The sequence below is a fragment of the Enhydra lutris genome, unplaced genomic scaffold, assembly GCF_002288905.1.
Source record: "Enhydra lutris kenyoni isolate GAN:26980312 unplaced genomic scaffold, ASM228890v2 scaffoldscaffold9, whole genome shotgun sequence".
NCBI classification, from domain to species: Eukaryota; Metazoa; Chordata; class Mammalia; order Carnivora; family Mustelidae; genus Enhydra; species Enhydra lutris.
Window position 1 is genome coordinate 50,828,626 of NW_019154093.1, and position 19,698 is coordinate 50,848,323.

Sequence of the window (19,698 nt, forward strand, 5' to 3'; positions counted from 1 at the left end):
TGATAACAAACTATATATACATGCTAATATTTTATTTTTATTTTCTTATAAATACTGCTAGTTCTTAATTTTAGCAAGTTTAGTATGAGAGGAAGAAAACAATTAGAAATAACCTTAGAATTATACATTTGGGTTGCAGTGTACTTTTACGTACGTTATTTCCTTTTATTTGATAAAGTCCTTACAAAAACCCCATGAATTAGTAATTTTTTTCTGTATACCTTTTAGAGATGAGAAGCAAGATAGTAGGATAACTAAAACAAACTTGAATATTTATATTTGTTAGGCTCCAAATTAAACTTGTAGCTTTCATTAAGATCCTGTGAAGTGGATAAGAATGCCCATAGTATATTCATCTCCTAACATCAACAGTATAGAGTATTGTGAAGTCAACTCTACTGTTTACTATGAAGTCCAGTATTTACCATTTTGTTTAAAAAACCTTTGCTTTCCTAAGAATGCTCTAGAAAACTTGATATATAAGGTTATGGGCCTAGAATGGACTTGAAAAGGTAATTTAGTAACTCCTTTCCTATTGTTGAGCAACTAAATTATCCCAATTAACTAGGGGATATATATTGTCTACAATATTCTTAATGATTTTAGGAAGAAGATTTAATAGTATTTCCTGATCCAATATCTGGAAATTCTCCCTGTTGTTTAATTCAAATGTGATCTGATATATTTTGTTCATTTTTTTATTCTATCCTGAATAGCTAGCTGCTCATCAACTGCTCTTTAACAAATTTCATATACTTGAAGATCATTTTGAAATCATCTATGACTTCAGTCTCTTCTGAGTAGATTAAGTAATAATTAATATTTTCTGCTGTTTGTCTTAGGGCTACAATAAGGCAGTGGATTGGTGGGCATTAGGCGTGTTAATCTATGAAATGGCAGCTGGCTATCCCCCATTCTTTGCAGACCAACCAATTCAGATTTATGAAAAGATTGTTTCTGGAAAGGTAAGCAGTATATTTTATTATTCCTCTGTCATTCATTATTTCTATAATGTTGCATAAGCTTTGTAGATCAACACCATTATGTAGCTTATGAAAGATCTCAAGAAAGAATAAGAACCAAAGATGATATGAAGAATTTTGACAGAACTAAAATACTTTAAAATCACTGAATGAGAGAAGCATACAGTAGTTTACCCTTATCTGCAGTTTCAGTGATCTGCAGTCAACTACAGTCCAAAGTAGGTGATCCTCCTTCTGAGCTATCATCAGAAGGTCAGTCATAGCCTACCACTATGTCACAATACCTACGTCATTCACCTCACTTCATGTCATCAGGTGGGAATTGTATCATCTCACGTCATCTCTAGAGGGTAACATACAATGAGATAGTTTGAGAGAGGGACAGAGAGAAAGAGACCACACCCACATAACTTTTATTACAGCAGATTGTTATAATTATTCATTATTTTTAATTTCTTACTGAGCATAATTCATAAATCAAACATTATCAGAGGTATGTTTATATAGGAAAAACAGTATATATAGGGCTCAACCAAGATTAAGAATGCAGAAATTACACTAATAGTTCCAAATAATTTAATTATAGATCATTACAAAGTTCCTGAATCTTTACTACATTGCTTTTATTTATACTTAACTTTATAAAAGGAATAAAACTGTCTGATAAGGATGCCATAACTAAATTTCACTTACTTAGAAAAATTGCTTTATTTAAAATGAATGTACCTTTATTTGTATGAATTGGCCTTCATCAGGCAATCATTACATTGTGTAAAAGTTTTTTAACTGCTTATGAATATGTTTTTATTTCACATCAAACTCTAATAGTCAGGATACAATATTAATATTTAAATCTGCATATATTCTAAAATCGTAACTGTTGAAATCTGAGTCACCTTGACAACACCTTAGCAACATAAAATTTTATCTTATCACACATATTTTTCTTCACTTATTTAGAAATAGAATAGGATGTTTAGTGTACTGTTGTTTTTAACTAAAGGCTCCAGATTGCCAGATTATCTCTTCCCATATTGTATATAAAGTTATTTTTATCCCTTTCCCCTATGCTGCTAGAGTAGAACTCATGAAAGCAGAATATTGCCATTAAGTGATCTCTAGGATCTGTTTTATGTGAATATGAAGTCTTTTGCACCAATCGCAATAAAACTATCTGTTTCAACACCCAAATCCAAACTAGAATGTATCTTTATCTACCTTACAAAAGTATTATTATCTCTCTAGCTAGTAAATAAAAGCCAAATTGGAGACAAATATTTTAATTTTGTAATTATTCAAGTCATTAAAAATCAAATTATGGTCTTACAAATCCTGTATTTGTATTTAAAATTGTCAATGGTTTGGATGATGTATCATTTAAAAATATATGTTTCAATGAGAATTATTTTTTCTAATTTTTTAGAAGTCTGTTATTATTTTATGCTACATTTTATATGTATTATATTTTTCCATTCTGAAACCATGTTACAAAGACTATAGGTGTAGTAACATCAAAATTAAAATAAAATGTATTTAATGAAGTGATTAATTCACTGGAATACATACATTCAAAAATTAGATTAAGTACTTTCTCTATTACAATATTTTAACTCAGGTTGGTATTTTTAATGCACAGAAAGATGATCAATCAGCTTGTTAGCTTCTCTCCTACACATATTTTGCCTTTAAAAAAGGAAGGGGTGGTATTTTAAATGTCAGATTATTCACGCAATATCAAGGTTCAGGTTTAGAAATGATAGTTGACAGAAAAGTCTTATAATTCTTACATTAAAGTTTCCATATCCTAGCAATATATATGCTGAGTTTCTGTATATAGTCTTCAAATTTCATACTTCGATGCCATATACTGTATGACAAGAATCAGTTATAGTTTCCACAACAACTCTGTTTGGTTGCATTACTCTTAGAAATATAAAACTTAATATTGTGTTCAAAATTGATACTTGTAAATTAGGCAGTCAAGTAACAGCTGTTGTGGAAACCATAACTTTACAATCCTTAAAATTATATAATTAAAAAACAAATTCTGAGCTTCATTACATATAAAGTAAATATTATTCCATTATTAATGAGCACCAGAAATGCACACACAGACACTCTACAAAATGTAAAGTTGTAAACACACGTACATAGAGAATGATCAAAGAGGTAGTGCATTTTTTCCTCCAGGGAAATTCACATTCATATGAGGGATAATTGATTAGCAGTTAACTGACTATTCCTTTTTGTGTCATGTGTCCCTAGAACCATTCCCAGTTTAGGTGATTCACTAGGAAGAGTCTTAGACTTCAGCATATAGTAATACCCAAGAAATTAATACCATCTATTCTAACAAGTGCATTCATTATAAGATACCTTATAACAAAAAGGTATAAAGTAAAATCAGCAAAGGGAAAGGCTCATGGGGCAGTCTCTTGAGGAAACTAGGCACAGCTTTCAAGAGTCTTCTCCCAGTGGAGTTAACAAGGGATGAACTTAATTCTTCCAGCAACAAATTGTTGTCTACCAGGGAAGCTCATTAGAGACTCAGTGCCCAGCAATTTTATTGGGATCGTATATACACCTTCTGCCTAGTGCATACCTACATCCCAAACTCACAGAGCAAAATAGATATTCAGTATAAGCCATACTGTTTGTACAATCTAGGTACAGTGAACGCTCATTATTTAGGGAAAGTTTCATATCATTTTAAAGAACTGTTACCATGCCACTTCCCAGATACCTGCCTAGGGCTAAACTTGCAAGCACGCATTCCTTAAGGGTAACAGCCCCAACCTGCTACATTATCTCTTTTCTGCACAGATTCTATTTCCTAAATAATAAACACATGTGCAGAAATACCACTACACTTTTTCTAAGATGCTATTGTTAATGCTTTTGGGAAATTTAAATGCATTTTCTGTTTGTCTATGGCTATAATTAAAGAAACTTCGAAACTCAGTAGTCATTTCCATAAAATTCAAAAGCAGCTTTACCAATGCCGAAAACCCTGGCCATTTCTTAACACCTTGCTGTGGTCATTTAAAATTCTTCTTAATAGTTTCTTTGAGACAGTCCTTATTCTAGTCTTTTGGGCAAATGACGGCAACTTGTTTTGCAGTGAAGGGAATGAGGATCTGGTGGGTAATGGTCCTTTGTAACCATCCTAACTCCCGCTCTTTTTACATAGGTAAAAGAACAGATCAGAGAGCCCATATTTGTAGTACTCATATTTAATAAGTATTTTTTAAATGTACTGGTTCTTTTTATTTATAAAGATCCAGGCTGATTAAAGTTGCCTCAGGTTCTATGAAACAGTGTGGAGGTTGGTACCGTATCTATAGGAAATCTAATGTATGAAAGTTGTTATGCCTTTTGAAAAACTTATTAATACATATGCTCATTTTTGCTAGATAAATTTGTTACTGGGATATAGATTTCTTGTGCTCGCTTCGGCAGCACATATACTAAAAATGGGATATAGATTTCTTAGAACTATACCTAATTTAGAAAGTTAATTTTTTTCTTTTTTAAAATTTAAATTCAATTAGCCAACATGTGGTACATTAGTTTCAGATACAGAAAGGTAATTTTTAAAAATTTATTCCAGCATGCTTATGGACAGGAGTTAACAGATTATTGCTTGGTGGCTATGTGCAAACTCTTTTGAGTCATTTAAGCCAGTAAATTTTATCCCAATGCATAAAAAGTCATATTACTAGTTAAGCCATCTCCCTGTCACTTGCAGAATAACAGCAGTAAAAATTTTCCCTTCTTCAGTCAGAGATCAACTTTGTAATTCTGTGATTAAACTGGGTGTACACAAATTTGATTTTGGTTTTATTTTATTTCTTAAAGTAAAAAAAAAGTACAAGACTTTATAAGCAGAACCAATATTCTATCAAGTTTGATAATTCAGAGTGAATTTTGTAGTTGGTTTAACATATTACATGATATGATTTGGTGAAGTTGTTTAAAATATCAGCTATAATTACAATGCTGTCTTTCTAAAATAGGGTCATTTCCTTTTTCTCCTTCACTCTACCAAATTTATATACCGTAAGAAAAGAAGAAAATGCTCTTCTATAAATTAAAAGGTACAGCATAAGACAAGAAGGAACTTCTTGCCTTCTCCAAATGACTTTTCTAGCACAGACTGTCCTTGAGTAGTCCAGATATCTAGTTAGAGATATTGCTGTCTTCCAAGTTCCTTCTTTGATTCGAAAATTCAACTTATTAAAATATTATTCTAACAGAAAGGTCAAAAAATTAAAAATGTATTGAATTAGTGCCTTGCATCAGTTTCATAAAAATTACCTAATTTCTTTTCAAACCGGGGGATGAAGTACACTTTCATCATTTTATAGATGAAGTAACTGACACTCAGAAAAGTGAAAGTTTGCCCCAAAGTATAGAGTATATATGTGACTGAGTTGGAATTGAAACTAATTCTTTCTTTGGAAGTGAGAGACTGGTAGAATTTTTGAGATGATTAAAAATGCTCAGTTTTATTTAGCTTAATTCTCTTATCCTATATGTAGGTAAATCAAGATTCAGAATTGCCCAAAGATAAAAGGTAGTTTGTGGCAAAGCCAGAAACAGAATCTAATTCAGTGGTTCATTTATTATCTGTACCCTTAGCTTCAGTGACTCTTCACAATCTTAGTTTTATTCCTGCCTTACTAATCTATCCTTGTCACCCTCCTTGCCTTGGTCCTCTTCTCTCTGCACTTTCTCCACTGGCGCTCTCATCCAGCTTCACAACTTTAAATACCAACTGACGATTTCCAAATTCAGTTTTTCAGTCCATTCCTGACTCTTGGTTGCAGACACTTGTAGCCAACTTCCTGAGATCTCTGTTCAGGTATCTAATAAATATCCTAAACTAACTCTGTCCATAACTAACAGATTTTTATTTTCCCTAGCAAATCTGTTCCTCCCACTGCTCTTCCATCTCAGTTGATGGCAACATGATCCTTTCAGTTACTCAGGCCAAGACACGGGGGAGTCTTCACTCTGTATCTAATGAACAGGAAAACCATTTGGGGTCTATCTTTATCTACCTTTAGAATATACAGAAGTCAACCACTTCTTACTACCTCCACTGATAACTGCTGTCTTCTGAGTCACTGGTTCTTTAAAAATTTTAAATTAGACCGTGTTACTCCTTCCAGAACCTTGCAATGATTCCCCATTTTCTTCAGTGTAAAAATCAAAGACCTTACAGTGCAAGAGTTTGTGGGGGATGAGTGAATGACAACATTTTGATAAATTACTATCATTTCTCTTCCTTACTAGGATGGAAACTCTATGAAGATAGGACTGTTTGTCTTATTTTGTTTACTACTGTATCCCAAGCACTATGTGCCAACACATAGAAGGTGTTCAATCATTATTTGTCAAATTTGAATTCTTTGTTTGATACACAGTCTATGTCAAAAGCTTGTTCTGTATGTCTGTACCTCACAATAGAAATAGATCTACTCTCAAGAATATATTATTAGGAAACTCAGAAGTAACTTAGTCTCTGAAGGTTGTTAAAGAATCCTAACCAGGAAATATTACTGTATATTGTGCAAATACCATTTTAATGCCAGTTTCCAATAATCTTATCTCAGATCTAATGGTTTAATGGATCTAGACTTTATCTGGCTCTTTTTCAGTTACTTTCACATTGTTTGCCCAATAATGTACTGGCTGAAGGACATAGAAGTCAGGAGGGTTAAGTTATTTTTCCCAACAATGAAACTAAGTTGGTAGTCTCACTGGAGCTTGGGTTCCTTATCTTAAAGGTTTAGACTTATCTGAAGGTTTAGACTAAATTGAACTAAAACTTCCTTTGCTCCAATATTCTAGAATTCTGATTTCAATTTCTACAGCAGTTATAATTATTAATAATAATAGAAATAATACTCTTCTTAATATAATTTTGAAGGAAAAATTAGTCATTCTTCCCATTATAGATATCTTTGGTGTTTCCAAGTTAATATACCATAAATAAAAGCTTTGCGTTAAAACACGATTGTGTTTAAGTCATTTTCTGGTTTTTGCTAATTTCAGTTTGATGAATCAACATGGCTCTTTGGAAAGTCAAATCAACAAAGAAACTACATTTCTGATCATGTTTCAGATCATAGAAAAAAATACTTTCATAATGATTTCCATTATTTCTCCTTCAGTATACTTAAGAGATCTGACATATTCTCATCATTAACATGCTTACTATGTAAGTGTGGGCTACCTAACAGAATCTCTGGGGGAGAACAGCGTGTGATACAGAGGTGAAGAGGATATGTCTATCATTTGATAAGGTTTCCAGATAACTCTGATGTCTACTGTCATAACCCCCCAACTACAACTCCCCATTTGAAAATAACTCTTCTAAAGTTTACAAATGTATACACACACATTAACTAATCCAACACCAATACTTCATCTGCATTCCAAAATAAAGAACTACTCTATTTAGGTGTGTTTATTCTTTAGGCATTCTGTTGCACATTACCTGAATCTGAAAGAATGGTACATTGTCTAGTGTTCTGAACATCATGAAAGGGAAAATAACTGGTACTCTACATTGAGCAGTTCATGCAGACTCTGTTCCAAACAAGGATAGCTCCACTTCCAATAAGTTACTTCTTTGCAATCTAAGCAAAGTTGGAATATAACCACTGTGTAAATATATCATGTTATTTTTAGACTGTATGCCTTTTGAATACCACATATTCTCTAGTTTCTACTCCAACTATGATAAATGAGGAAGTGTGCAGCAAATATTTTTAAGATGAAAATTTCATTCTTTTGGAAGTGTCCTGACAACTGTTTTTAGGCTATTGAATCATGAAAACAGTATGGAATAATTAAGAATGTATACTCTAAAGTCAGAATACCTGGTTTGGAATTACAGCTCTATTACCACTTATTAGCTCTATAGTCTTGGCAAGTAACTTAATCTGTGTAAATTTCAATTACATCACCTGTAAAATGGAAGTCATAATCATGTTTACCTTAATGTTAAATTTTGGTTTTTATGAGCCAGTGTGCATTAAGTTTAGCGCAGTGCTGAACTTCTAATAAGCCATTATAGCAATAAAACTTTCCTTTTAGAACTAAAAACTAAAGATGGTGGCAATTCACCTTTTTTTTTTTTTTTTTAGAACACAAACCCTATTATAATCTATGGTAATATAAGCTTTGCAAAAATGAGGATTTTAGTTGCTAATTTCTATGAGTTGACCCCCAAATCCTGTTTAGTTATTAGCTATTTGACCTTCAATTAGTCTTTGGTTGTTGGACACAAATATTAGTTTTCCTCTAGTATGATGATTTTAGTTTACTTACATTAAAATTTTTTGCATCTGTCACTGACAGAAAAAATAAAACTTCTGCACAAAGTAGTGAATAGGGTTGCAAATAGTGTTTCTCAAGCTTTCATGCACATATGAATGAATCACTTAGGGATAAAAACCTCAGAATTTCAGACCCAGTGCCCTCATCATTTGAAGTAAGCCCCAGAAATCAACATTTTTATCCCTCCACTCTCCCAGTTGACTCTGATGAAAGTGGGTCCTAGGAACACACTTTGTACATAAACACACTTTCAGTACAAAATAGCATCAGTAGCAGAAGACTAGAGTTAGGAATCTTGCTTTGCCATAGAGTCTGGCTTTGCCTGCTAATGGTTTAACTTATACTTTGAAAATATGAGAATGTACATCATGTTGAGCTTTTTTAAAGTCAGACTATAAATTGAAGACCATGTAATAAAGAACAAAACTCATGAGCCTAGCAACATGACTAGATTTTTAGTCCCAACTCTGCCACTTTGTAGTCTAATGATTGGGTAAGTCATACAATGTCTGCGGATCCTAATTTCTCCATCTTTAGAATAGAATTAATTCCATATTCACCAGGTATGCCATAGTTCATTGCTATATATCCAACACGAGAGCAGTGTAGTATATAGTAGGTCTCAATTACAGTTAGCTGGATGAACAACATTATTTGAAATGGTGTAATAAATTCGGGGAATAACAACACAAAAGTGGCACAGTACCCTCCCGCCAGAAGTTCATGGTCTGGGGGAAAGAGACATACACAGATAATACAGCATACCTAAATGAAGATCAACTGAGGTAATGTCATGACACGCAATAGGAGTTAGGTGATGGTGGCACTTGCAGAAAACCATAGCAAGAATGTAAAGAGCTCAGAAATGGATCTGTTAACCCTTTAAAGCATTTTCTTCAGAGGTCTCTGGTCTGTTTAAAGTTGAGGCCATGCTAACCACTGGAATGTATGTTTGACAACATGGTGTGTTGGTACAGGTCCGATTCCCATCGCACTTCAGTTCAGATCTCAAGGACCTTCTAAGGAACCTGCTGCAGGTGGATTTGACGAAGCGGTTTGGAAACCTGAAGAATGGCGTGAGTGATATAAAAACTCACAAGTGGTTTGCCACCACAGATTGGATTGCTATTTACCAGAGGAAGGTGAGTCGTTTCTTTAATTTAAGAGCTTTGAAAAGTTGGTATTTAAATTATATATAGGTAATACAGATTGTTCCAACTTAACACAGGACTTTAATTTATTTTTACCTTTGAATTAATACTATGCAGGATGTAAGAGACCTTTCCAACCCACAGCTTAAAAACGAGTTTTCTCCTTGATAAAAGAGAAAGCATATTCTGTTTTGACCATCAACCTAAAATGTTTTCAGTGTCAAATTTCTCCTACCTAGGCCTCTTATTCTTCAAATATCATGGTAATGATACAGCAGACAATGTCCCAAAGGTTTGCATTTCAAAACTGATATGAAACCACATTAGAAAAACAACATAAACAAATAGAGTCTCCTACCGGAATTGGCACAAGCTAGATTCAATATCATTTAATAGCTAGATTCATTAGATATTGTTCAGTGTTTATCACTTCACCTTTATAACAAATTAAGACATTTAATAAAAGCTTTTGCTGTGAATTACTTTTATCTCACCTTTGTTTCTTAAATGCCCGGTTAAAGATAATTTGTATTTATAAAGTGTTTACATCTTGAATATATTGCTTTTTTTCCCATAAAACAAAAACTTCTGTTTCAGAGACTTGCCATATTTAATGATGTTGTGCAGCACGAGTGAATTTCCTTAGGAAAAAAATGTAAATGCTGTCATTGAATATTAATAGCACATTTTTCCAAGTTTATATCTTTTAGAAAAAATTACAAAAACAAAGCATTAAAAGAATTTAATAATGCAACAAAGACCAAAACAAGGCGAGTACAGTAGTCTCTGCATCTCATAAGATAGGTTCAGAAACTCCCTAGCCATTAAATCATGAAACAGTCCTTAGCATCATTACCTCAGCTGGATGTGCTGTATGGCCAAGAGCAATTCTATTTGGGGGACTTATTGAATCTATACTTTCGTTCAGTGCTTTTTGATCTGACTTCTTTTTGTTCTCTCAGCATTTGTTGAATGAATTGAATTTTTTGGCCCCTTATTTGAAATTCCACCTTTACTAATGCTAATTTATTAAATACTTCAGTCTGTTTGTGAAATTTATTTTTTTTAAGATTTTATTTATTTATTTGGCAGAGAGAGAGGTCACAAGTAGGCAGATCAGCAGGCAGACAGAGAGGAGAAAGCAGGCTACCTGTTGAGCAGAGAGCCTGATGTGGGGCTTGATCCCAGGACCCTGAGATCATGACCTTGAGCCAAAGGCTGAGGCTCAACCACTGAGCCACCCAGGCACCCCTGAAATTTATTTTTAATGGAGTTCCTTTTGTCTATTCTTGTACTGTATACTATACCATTTTATATAGGCTTATGGTATTTTTTTAATTTTCAGAATATATATTTAATATGTGGAATTCTTATAAATATTCATGGAAAAGAGTACATAATTCAGATTTTTTTACAGTTTTACTGTATGAAAAATACACAATACAAAATCTGCTGTCACAGCCATTTGTAGGTGTACAGTTCAGTGGTATTAAGTACATTCACACTGTTGTGTCGCCTTCACCACCATGTCTCTCCAGAACTCTTCCATCTTGCAAAACTAGAACTCTGTACCCATTTAACAATAACTCTGTGTTTTATTGGTCTTTCCAAATATTTATATGGTATTTGGGGCTCTTAATTGGGATAACAGTATATTAGTTAGAAGAGAATCAAAATCTTGAAAATACCTTATAATGAACATGTTATATTTCTACCTTTATTCCAACATTTTCTGTCATTCAATAAAGTCTTAGAGAGCCCCGCCCCATATAGGTCCAGTTTCTTTCGTAAGGAACCAAAATCTCTACTTCACTATGAATGGGGCCTTTATGGAACCTAGTTTAAAATAATAATAATAAATTCCTCAAAAAAATAAAGTTATTCCTTAAATTTATACTTTGATTGCTATTGCAAATGCATTTGCTTTGCCATTATAGTAGACTATAGGGGGAAACATAATTTCTATGTTTGTGTTGTAACTGGCCACCTTACTAAATTCTGTTGTTGATTTCCATAGGTTTTTCAGTGATTTCCTTGCATTTTATTGTTAAATATTTACAGTGGGCGGAGGTATCATTTGCCTCTACTGAAAGAGTAAGACTGTTGAGCTGTATTGTCTTACTCTTGTTTTGAATGGGAATGCCTTTCATGTTTTAGCTTCAAATATGAAGTTAGCTATTTGTCTTGGATGACTATTCTTGATCAGGTTAAGGAAATATCAAGAAAAGAAAACAAAAAACATGTAAAAAAAAGAAAATATCCTTGATTCCTAGTTTATTGTGCTTTTTCTTCTTTGACATATTAGCATGATGAATTATATCAATTAGATATCTTCACATTCTTGAACATCATTTAATCATGAGGTATTATTACTGTAATACCTGCAAAATATTATTTAAAATATGCAAAATCAATTTGCTAAAATTCTATTTAGGATTTTTGTCTATATAGTCATAAGTTTTATTTACCCGCAGTTTTGTTTTTCTGGAGTTGAGATTATGGGATTCATTAAATGAATGAATGAATTCATTAAATGAGCTTGGAAATTTTCCATGTCTTTTTATTCTTTGAGACACTTGAGGAAATAAGAACTAACTTGTACTTATTACTTGGAAATTTTAACAAACTAATTTTTCTTTGGCTTTTGGTTTCTAAGTTTTTGCCTCTTCAATCAATTTCAGAAGTTTATATTTTCTTACAAAATCATCCATATTCCTCTGTAATTATTACTGTTTATACTATCTTTATTGTTATATTTGTGTTAATTAATGCTATATATAGATGTATTTATTAGATTTGCTTGAGGTTGGCCCGTTTTATTAGTATTTTTAAAATGATACATTTTTAATATTTTCATATTTATATTAAGAAAAATTTCTGCTATTGGCACTTACTAATCTACCCATATTGTGTATTATATTTTTACACTTTTTTTTTTTTTTTTAAGAAAAGTCTTTTACTTATTTGAGAGAAGGGCAGCACAAGGTGGGGGAGGGGGAAATGAAGAACCAGGCTCTCTACTGAGCATGAAGCCTGATATGGGGCTGGAACCCGGGACCCCAGGATCATGACCTGAGCCCAAGGCAAATGCTTAACCAACTGAGCCACCCAGGTGCCCCTACAATTATTCTTAAAGAGGGATTATACTGAACTGCTCCTGCCCATTTAGAGTTCATGTGCTTTCCAGAGGGCTTGACTTACCTTAGATAGTGAACAGCTTATCTGCCAAGAAGTAGCACCCTATAGCAAACAGATTGTAGTATTGAACAGATTGATCAATGGCAGATCTTGACTATCAGTTGGACTGGAAGATCCCTGGATAATTTATAAATAGAAATAATTGAGTACTTCATTGTAGCCATTTGTTTTAATGTCATCTCAGTTATAACTGTGCACACCAATACCAAATTATCAAAAATGATAATTTGAATAGTTTTCATAGTCTTTGTTATTCTCTGACCAAGTGCTCACGAGCAACGAAATAGTCCAATAGTCCAAGGCATTTAGCAGAGAGACAGGAAATGGAAGAAAGAGGCCTGGACAACGCAAACTGTGCAGTCACTGTACGTGTAGAGATGATCCCGACAGGTGTGATCCTAAACTGCCGCGTGGCTAGATGTGAGGTGGCTGTCTGCGAAGCTGACTCCTCTTTGTGGCGCGGAGCCACAGTCCCCAGAGCGCGCATGTGAGGCAACCAGCTGGCAGACTAAAAGATGATATTGGACTTCCCAGTCCTATGGTCTTTTTACCTTGTTCTTTTTAAATGTCTTGTTTGTGTATGTATCTTATACTAACATACTTATGTGAGTAAATAATTTATAAATAGCTACACATATTTTGGTGATTTATACTCAAAAATGCTTTATTAAAAGGTATATAAATTAAAAAACTTTGGAGACCACTGGTTTACATATTAGAAAAAACTCTGTATCAGAAGCGGGGAATCATGAGTCACCTGGGTGGTTCAGTTGGTTGAACATCCAACTCTTGGTTTCGGCTCAGGTCATGAGATCAAGTTTCACATCAGGCTCAGTGCAGAATCAGCTTGAGTTTATCTCCCTCTCCCTCCCTCCCCCTGCTCGCTCACACCCTCTCTCTCTCAAATAAATAAAATTTTTAAAAAGGAAGGAGCTGATAAAGAAAAATCTAGAATTCTGTAACCTGAAGTGCCGGCATTTTGATACCATTGGTTAATTATCCTAGACATCTCTTAAGTATTGGACCATTCCTTGAATGAAAATGTTGAGATAATAGCAAACCTACCGTTTGCTGCTTTTTCTAATGCTGTTATCATTTAAGGACTTAAAGGCATTTAAAGATGTTACCATATAGTAATAGTGGAAATGTATTTTCTTTGGGTATTTAGAAACTCCCAAGCATTCATTTTTCTTGTTTATTATTCTAATACGTGTGTCCTCCTCGCCACACACACACCACCACCGCACAATTAATTCAAGTCTTAACACTATCTACCTGGAGATAGCATCAGACCCCATAGGTTGAGGGCTCAGTCCTCACTCAGTGCCCCCACCACTTCAGACATTCATCACAAGTCTAACCACCTGTGCTTCTAACTAGGAGGCTATAGATCAGAGGTTCCCACAAACTCCTCCTGGGTTTCAATTACTTTGCTAGAGCAGCTCACAGAACTCAGAAACTTCACTTATTATTACCAGTTTATTATAAAAGAATGTAACTCAGAACAGCCAGGTGGAAGAGATACATAGGACATGTATGTGGAAAGGGCTCAGAGCTTCCTGCTACCTTCAAGCACAACACTCTCCCCAAATCCCCATTTGTTCATCAACCTGGAAACTCTCCAAACCCCTTCCTTGTGAAGTTTTATGGCTTCATTACATAGGCATGATTGTTTAAATCATTGGCCATTGGCAACTAAATTAGTCTCCAACCCCTCTTCCCTCCTGGAGGTCAGGGGCTAAGACTGAAAGTTCCAAGTGTCTAATCAGCACCCATCCTTAGGTTAGCTAGGGGCTTTCCAAAAGTCATCTCATTAACATAACATTTATGAAGTCCAAGAGTTTAAAGAGCTCTGTGCTCAGGACTGGGATGAAAACCAAATATATTTTTCCTATTATAAATCATAATATCACAGTTACGTTTCCTTCTCAAATGTAGGTTGAAGCACCATTCATACCAAAGTTCAGAGGCTCTGGAGATACCAGCAACTTTGATGACTATGAAGAAGAAGATATCCGCGTCTCTATAACAGAAAAATGTGCAAAAGAATTTTGTGAATTTTAAAGCCAAGCAACAAGATGACATCAGAACTCACACTCAGTCTTTGCACTCTGTTGGGAGATACGGTGGAGCTGAGACCGTCCTTGTTGAAGCAGTTACCTAGTTCCGTCATTCCAGCGACTGAGTGAGGTCTTTATTGCCATCCGTGTGTGCGCTCTGCATCCACCTCTGTAACAAGGCACCGCTAAGCAAAGCATTGTCTGTGCCATAACACACAACTAGACACTTTCCTGCTTCCCTTTGGTTCTCCTGCCCTACGTCCATTTCTTCCTTTTTCATTTTCATCAGTTTTTCTCCAAACAGTACTCCACTTTATTTTGTTGGCCTTTCGGATGGGCAGTGTTATGGCTCTGTGATATTTCCAAGGAAGGATAAGTGTTGACTTTGGTAGTTCTTGCCATTATTTTTGTTGGTCAGTGGCTTGAGGATATACTTCCAATAACTATTTTTACTTTGAGTAGCTCAGACTCAGTTTTGCCAAAACTTTTGACAATTTTTGAAGACAGTTTTTGTCTCATTTTTGTCTCTCAAACAAGGCAGTTTATACAAAACAAAACAATAACTTTCATAGAATTCACTGTTCTGGCAAGACACTTGGATAGACTAACATTGAGTAGTTAGCCCCAGCAGTTTGAATTCCTAGAGATCAGAGGCTCTATTTCCCTTCACTACCTTTTGTATCATCTTCCCCTTGAGTAATGAAGTGACCACCTGTGCAGTGTGACAAATGTGTCTCATTCACAGGAAAAACTAATGCTATGGATCATCACTTGGTACCAGCACTTCTGTAGGTATTAGAGCTAGCTCTAAGATTTCTAAACCTTCACTTCTCCATAAGCGTTTTAGCCAGTATTTTAACAGAAGGTGACTGAAGAAGAAAGTGACAATTTTTAAGTTTCTCAAATAGTCCTCATTGTAAACTTTTTAAAGGAAAAGAATTAAAAACATTAATGCGGACAAATACCTTCTGAGTCAAACAAATGGCTTGATACTTGTAAATGGTATAGAGATGCTCTTATTTATATGAGGTTTTTCTTTGTTTCGCTTTGCTTTGTTTTGCAGTAATGTTTTGTTAAGAACAAAAGGAATTGTTGCCAGGTTATTCTGATGTACTCTATTTGTCAGCCTGAGGGAGAGGCACTGTTGAAGCTTCGGCTTTCATCCTGTGCCTCATCAATGAGGGAAAGGGACAAAGTTTTTTTTAAAACTGCCACAATTGTGTTTTAATTTTGAGGTGTGATATTTTTAGACATGTCAGAATTTCAAGCCTTTTTCTTTCAGTAAACAGAATGTATGATCATGCAGATACAATTTTAGTATTTGAGTTTAATTTTTTTTCTACTTCTTTGCCAACAACATTGCTATCACGTGGAAATTTCAGGCACTTTTGCACACTTAGTTCAACGTTTGTTGAGAATCCATGGCTTAACTCTGTTTTTTAAATATTTTTGTCTTTGCTTTTAAATTTTGCCATCTGGTTTTATCTCCGTGTGTCAGTGACCTATCTTAAAACAACACACCAAAAGTCAAAAATAAACTGTGTTCATTTTTTATGATCAATTACATGCATATAAGTTGTTTTTAATCAAACCGATCTTAATGTATATATAAGCATTCTATTTGCTTCATTATTGGTGCAGGTCACTGACTACTTCTTTTCCTCTGTACCACACCCCTGTATAAAACCTTTGAAGACATTGAAAAAAGACATTGAAAAAATATCTGAAATATTCTCTGCATCAATCTGTACATCTATAGGTTGTCAAGTGTTTTTGCATGGTTATGTCATTTAAAAGCTGATGCTGATTTCAGTTGGTCCACCTATATTTAAAATGTGCAAGGAAAATATGAAATACTTTGCTGTATCAAGTTTTATGTGACAAAAATATATCATCATGTTAATAAATTTAATACATCATTTGTATAAAATACTTTAATTAGTTTTTGGCCCAAGAACATGCTGATCATTGTATTCTATATGTATGCTACAAATTCTATGGTAGCTTTATTGTATATTATTGTAAGATTATTTTAATAAATCATGGGGATGACACTTTGATTATTACGCTTTAGTTTTCAGCAATTAAAAAGATTTGGACTCTGCCTAGGTAGATGACCCCTAGGCGTACATTGGTTTTGAGGGCTATTTCACCATTCCCATTTTACTCTCCATTTAAAGGACATGAACAAGCTCTCCGACATGCCAAGAGAGTCTATTTCCAACCAATCAAATACACTGAATTAGAATATCTTAAAGTTATATAAAACTCACAGTTTCAGCCACAGTTTAGCCAAAATGAAATAAAAACTTGAATAAGAAATCAGTGGAAAAATCAGTATTTAACCTAAAATCACATTATTGGAAACAGAAGAAATGACATTTTCCTCAGTAAATAATAAGGAGATGGCATTGCAGAGGGAGGACCCCTGACTCAAAAGTCAAGACATTTGGGTCTCAGGCTTGTCTGTCACAGGATGACCTTGACCTTAGCTCTACAAAATGAGTTCCGTTAGGCAATTTCTAAGGTCTTTTCTAATTTTCACATGTCATGACAAGAATCTTTTTATTTGACAGTTTGAAGGGATAATGTGCTTTGAAGTAAGTCTTGGTAAGGTGATATTTTAGGGCCTTTCTTCTCTTTCTTCTCCTTATCTCTTACAGTGTTCTTAAAATTTTTTGAATATCACAAGAACTTCATGTCCCTTTTGATTCCTTCCTCCTTCACTGATGCTAAAAACCCAATTGATATCAAACTGTCAACCTACCAAAAAAGATATTGTGGCTTGTGGGTATTGCTGTCTTTTTTTTTGATATGTTCTTGTATTGACTGCCCATTGGCCTGAAAATACTCATCAAAAGCCTAAAAAAAAAAAAAAAATCATTTTTTTCCCACTGTTTTATCTGCTTGTTGTAAGAATCAAATGAAATAATGTATGTGAAAGCACCTTGTAAACTGTAACCTATCAATGTAAAATGTTAAGGTGTGTTGTTATTTCATTAATTAATTCTTTGTTTAGAATGGAATTTCCTATGCACCACTGTAGCTAGGAAATGCTGAAAACAACTGTGTTTTTTAAGTAATCATAACAGCAAAATTAAAGTATCTTCAAAGGATAAAACAGTTATTGAGTCTTGTATTCTATTTGGTGCCCTTACCTCCCGATTTCTTTTCTGCAGATACTATAGATGCTTATAGATTCCAGTTTTTAGGCATTTGGGTTGATCTGTGGTAGTGGGAATGGTAATAGGAGAGAAACATCCACCAATCAAGTCCAACTGAGTGTATATTAAGAAACTAATAAATTCATTCCACAGTTTCTAAAAAGTGGATCTATTTCTTCCTCGTGCTCTTACTCCAAATTACTCTTAACAGAATGTTGAAAATATTCATAGTTAAATGACTGATACTACAAGAGACATCTCCTTATATTGGAACAATGAACTATGAATTTTTACTTTTTTTTTTTAAAGATTTTATTTATTTGACAGCTAGAGATAACAAGTAGGCTGAGAGGCAGGCAGAGAGAGAGAGAGAGAGAGAGGAGGAAGCAGGCTCCCTGCTGAGCAGAGAGCCCAATGTGGGGCTCGATCCCAGGACCCTGGGATCATGACCCGAGCTGAAGGCAGAGGCTTTAACCCACTGAGCCACCCAGGCACCCCAAATTTTTACTTTTTTTTTCAGAAGTGTTGTTGAGTTCACATTACCTCTTTTGATTTCAGCCAGGTTGATTAGTGTGTGTTTCTGTAGTTGTCCTTGACCTCAAGAAATGATGTTTTAGGTAATTACTTTAACAGCTTACTATTTTTTATTGTTAGGATTATTACTGCAAATATTTGTAAATATTGATGTACTTTATAACACCATGTTTACTATCTTTATACCAGTGTTTGCTTCATTTTATCATTGTCAGGGCTTAACACAAAATGTCAGTTTTCTCATTTCTATATACAACTAATTACAAAAATCTAGGCATATCTTCACTCCAAATCATCATTTGAAAGCCATTTAAATTTTCTCTTATGCACAAATATTGGATGTGAAGTTAAATATTTTTCATCTTAGTTTTCTTGAACATTTTCCATATGCCTTACTAAGCCTTTGATAAGGGCTCTCTGATAAGGGCTGAATTGTGTTTCTTCAGAATTTATATGTTGAAGTCCTCCCTGCTGTAGCTCAGAATATGACTATATTTGAAGGCAGGACCCTTTTTTTTAAAGATTTTATTTATATTTGGGGGGGAGAGCAGGAGCAGTGGAGGGGAGGGGCAGGCAGAGGGAGAAGCAGGCTCCCCATTGGGCAGGGACCCTGATGTGGGGCTCTGAACTAAAGGCAGATGCTTAACCAGCTGAGCCACCCAGGCACCCCGGGAGTTAGGACCTTTAATTAGGGTAAAATGAGGTCCTATGTATGGGCCCTAATCTGACAACTGGTGAATCTGTAAGAAGAGATGAGGACATAGAAAATGCAGGCCCAGAAAAACCATGTGGAGACATAAGAGGGAGATGGCCCTCTACCAGTCAAGGAGAGAGGATTCAAAAGAAGCCAACCCTGCTAACACCTTGATCTTGGACTTCTAACCTTTAGAACTGTGAGAAAATAAATTTGTGCTGTTTAAGCTGCCCACTCTGTGGTAACAAACTAGTACACCCACCAGTACTCCTGTGTATACACTGTATTCCTCTGATAAAGATCTTGCACTGATCTCACTTCAAATGCTTTGTAACTGACACAAACTGAAATAACTTACCATAAGCAAAAAACAAGCAAACAAACAAAACAGTATCAGTGTGGTCACAAACCTCAGTGTACCTGCTGTCTTACTTCTAATCTTTTCTGGACTATAAGCAGGAAACAGAAGACAGTAGTTACTGAGCATAGGGGAAAGGATGGGTAGCTGAAACCAATTCTAACTCCTGGTTAGACTTACTCTTGCCATCAAGCTATCTTCTTGAA

General features: G+C 34.5%; 1 protein-coding gene across 2 annotated transcripts in view; it reads left to right on the plus strand.

The window, feature by feature from the left end:
• LOC111143399 (protein kinase cAMP-activated catalytic subunit beta) overlaps positions 1-17,858 on the plus strand; it is a 127,361-nt gene extending 109,503 nt beyond the window's left edge. For both annotated transcript variants that reach the window (XM_022497108.1, XM_022497107.1), the window contains exons 8-10: positions 843-965; positions 9,311-9,475; positions 14,621-17,858. In XM_022497108.1, the coding sequence (XP_022352816.1) occupies positions 843-965; positions 9,311-9,475; positions 14,621-14,746 (414 nt within the window). In that variant the 3' untranslated portion in view covers positions 14,747-17,858. The remainder of the gene's footprint in view (positions 1-842; positions 966-9,310; positions 9,476-14,620) is intronic.
• Positions 17,859-19,698: the final 1,840 nt, after the last annotated feature.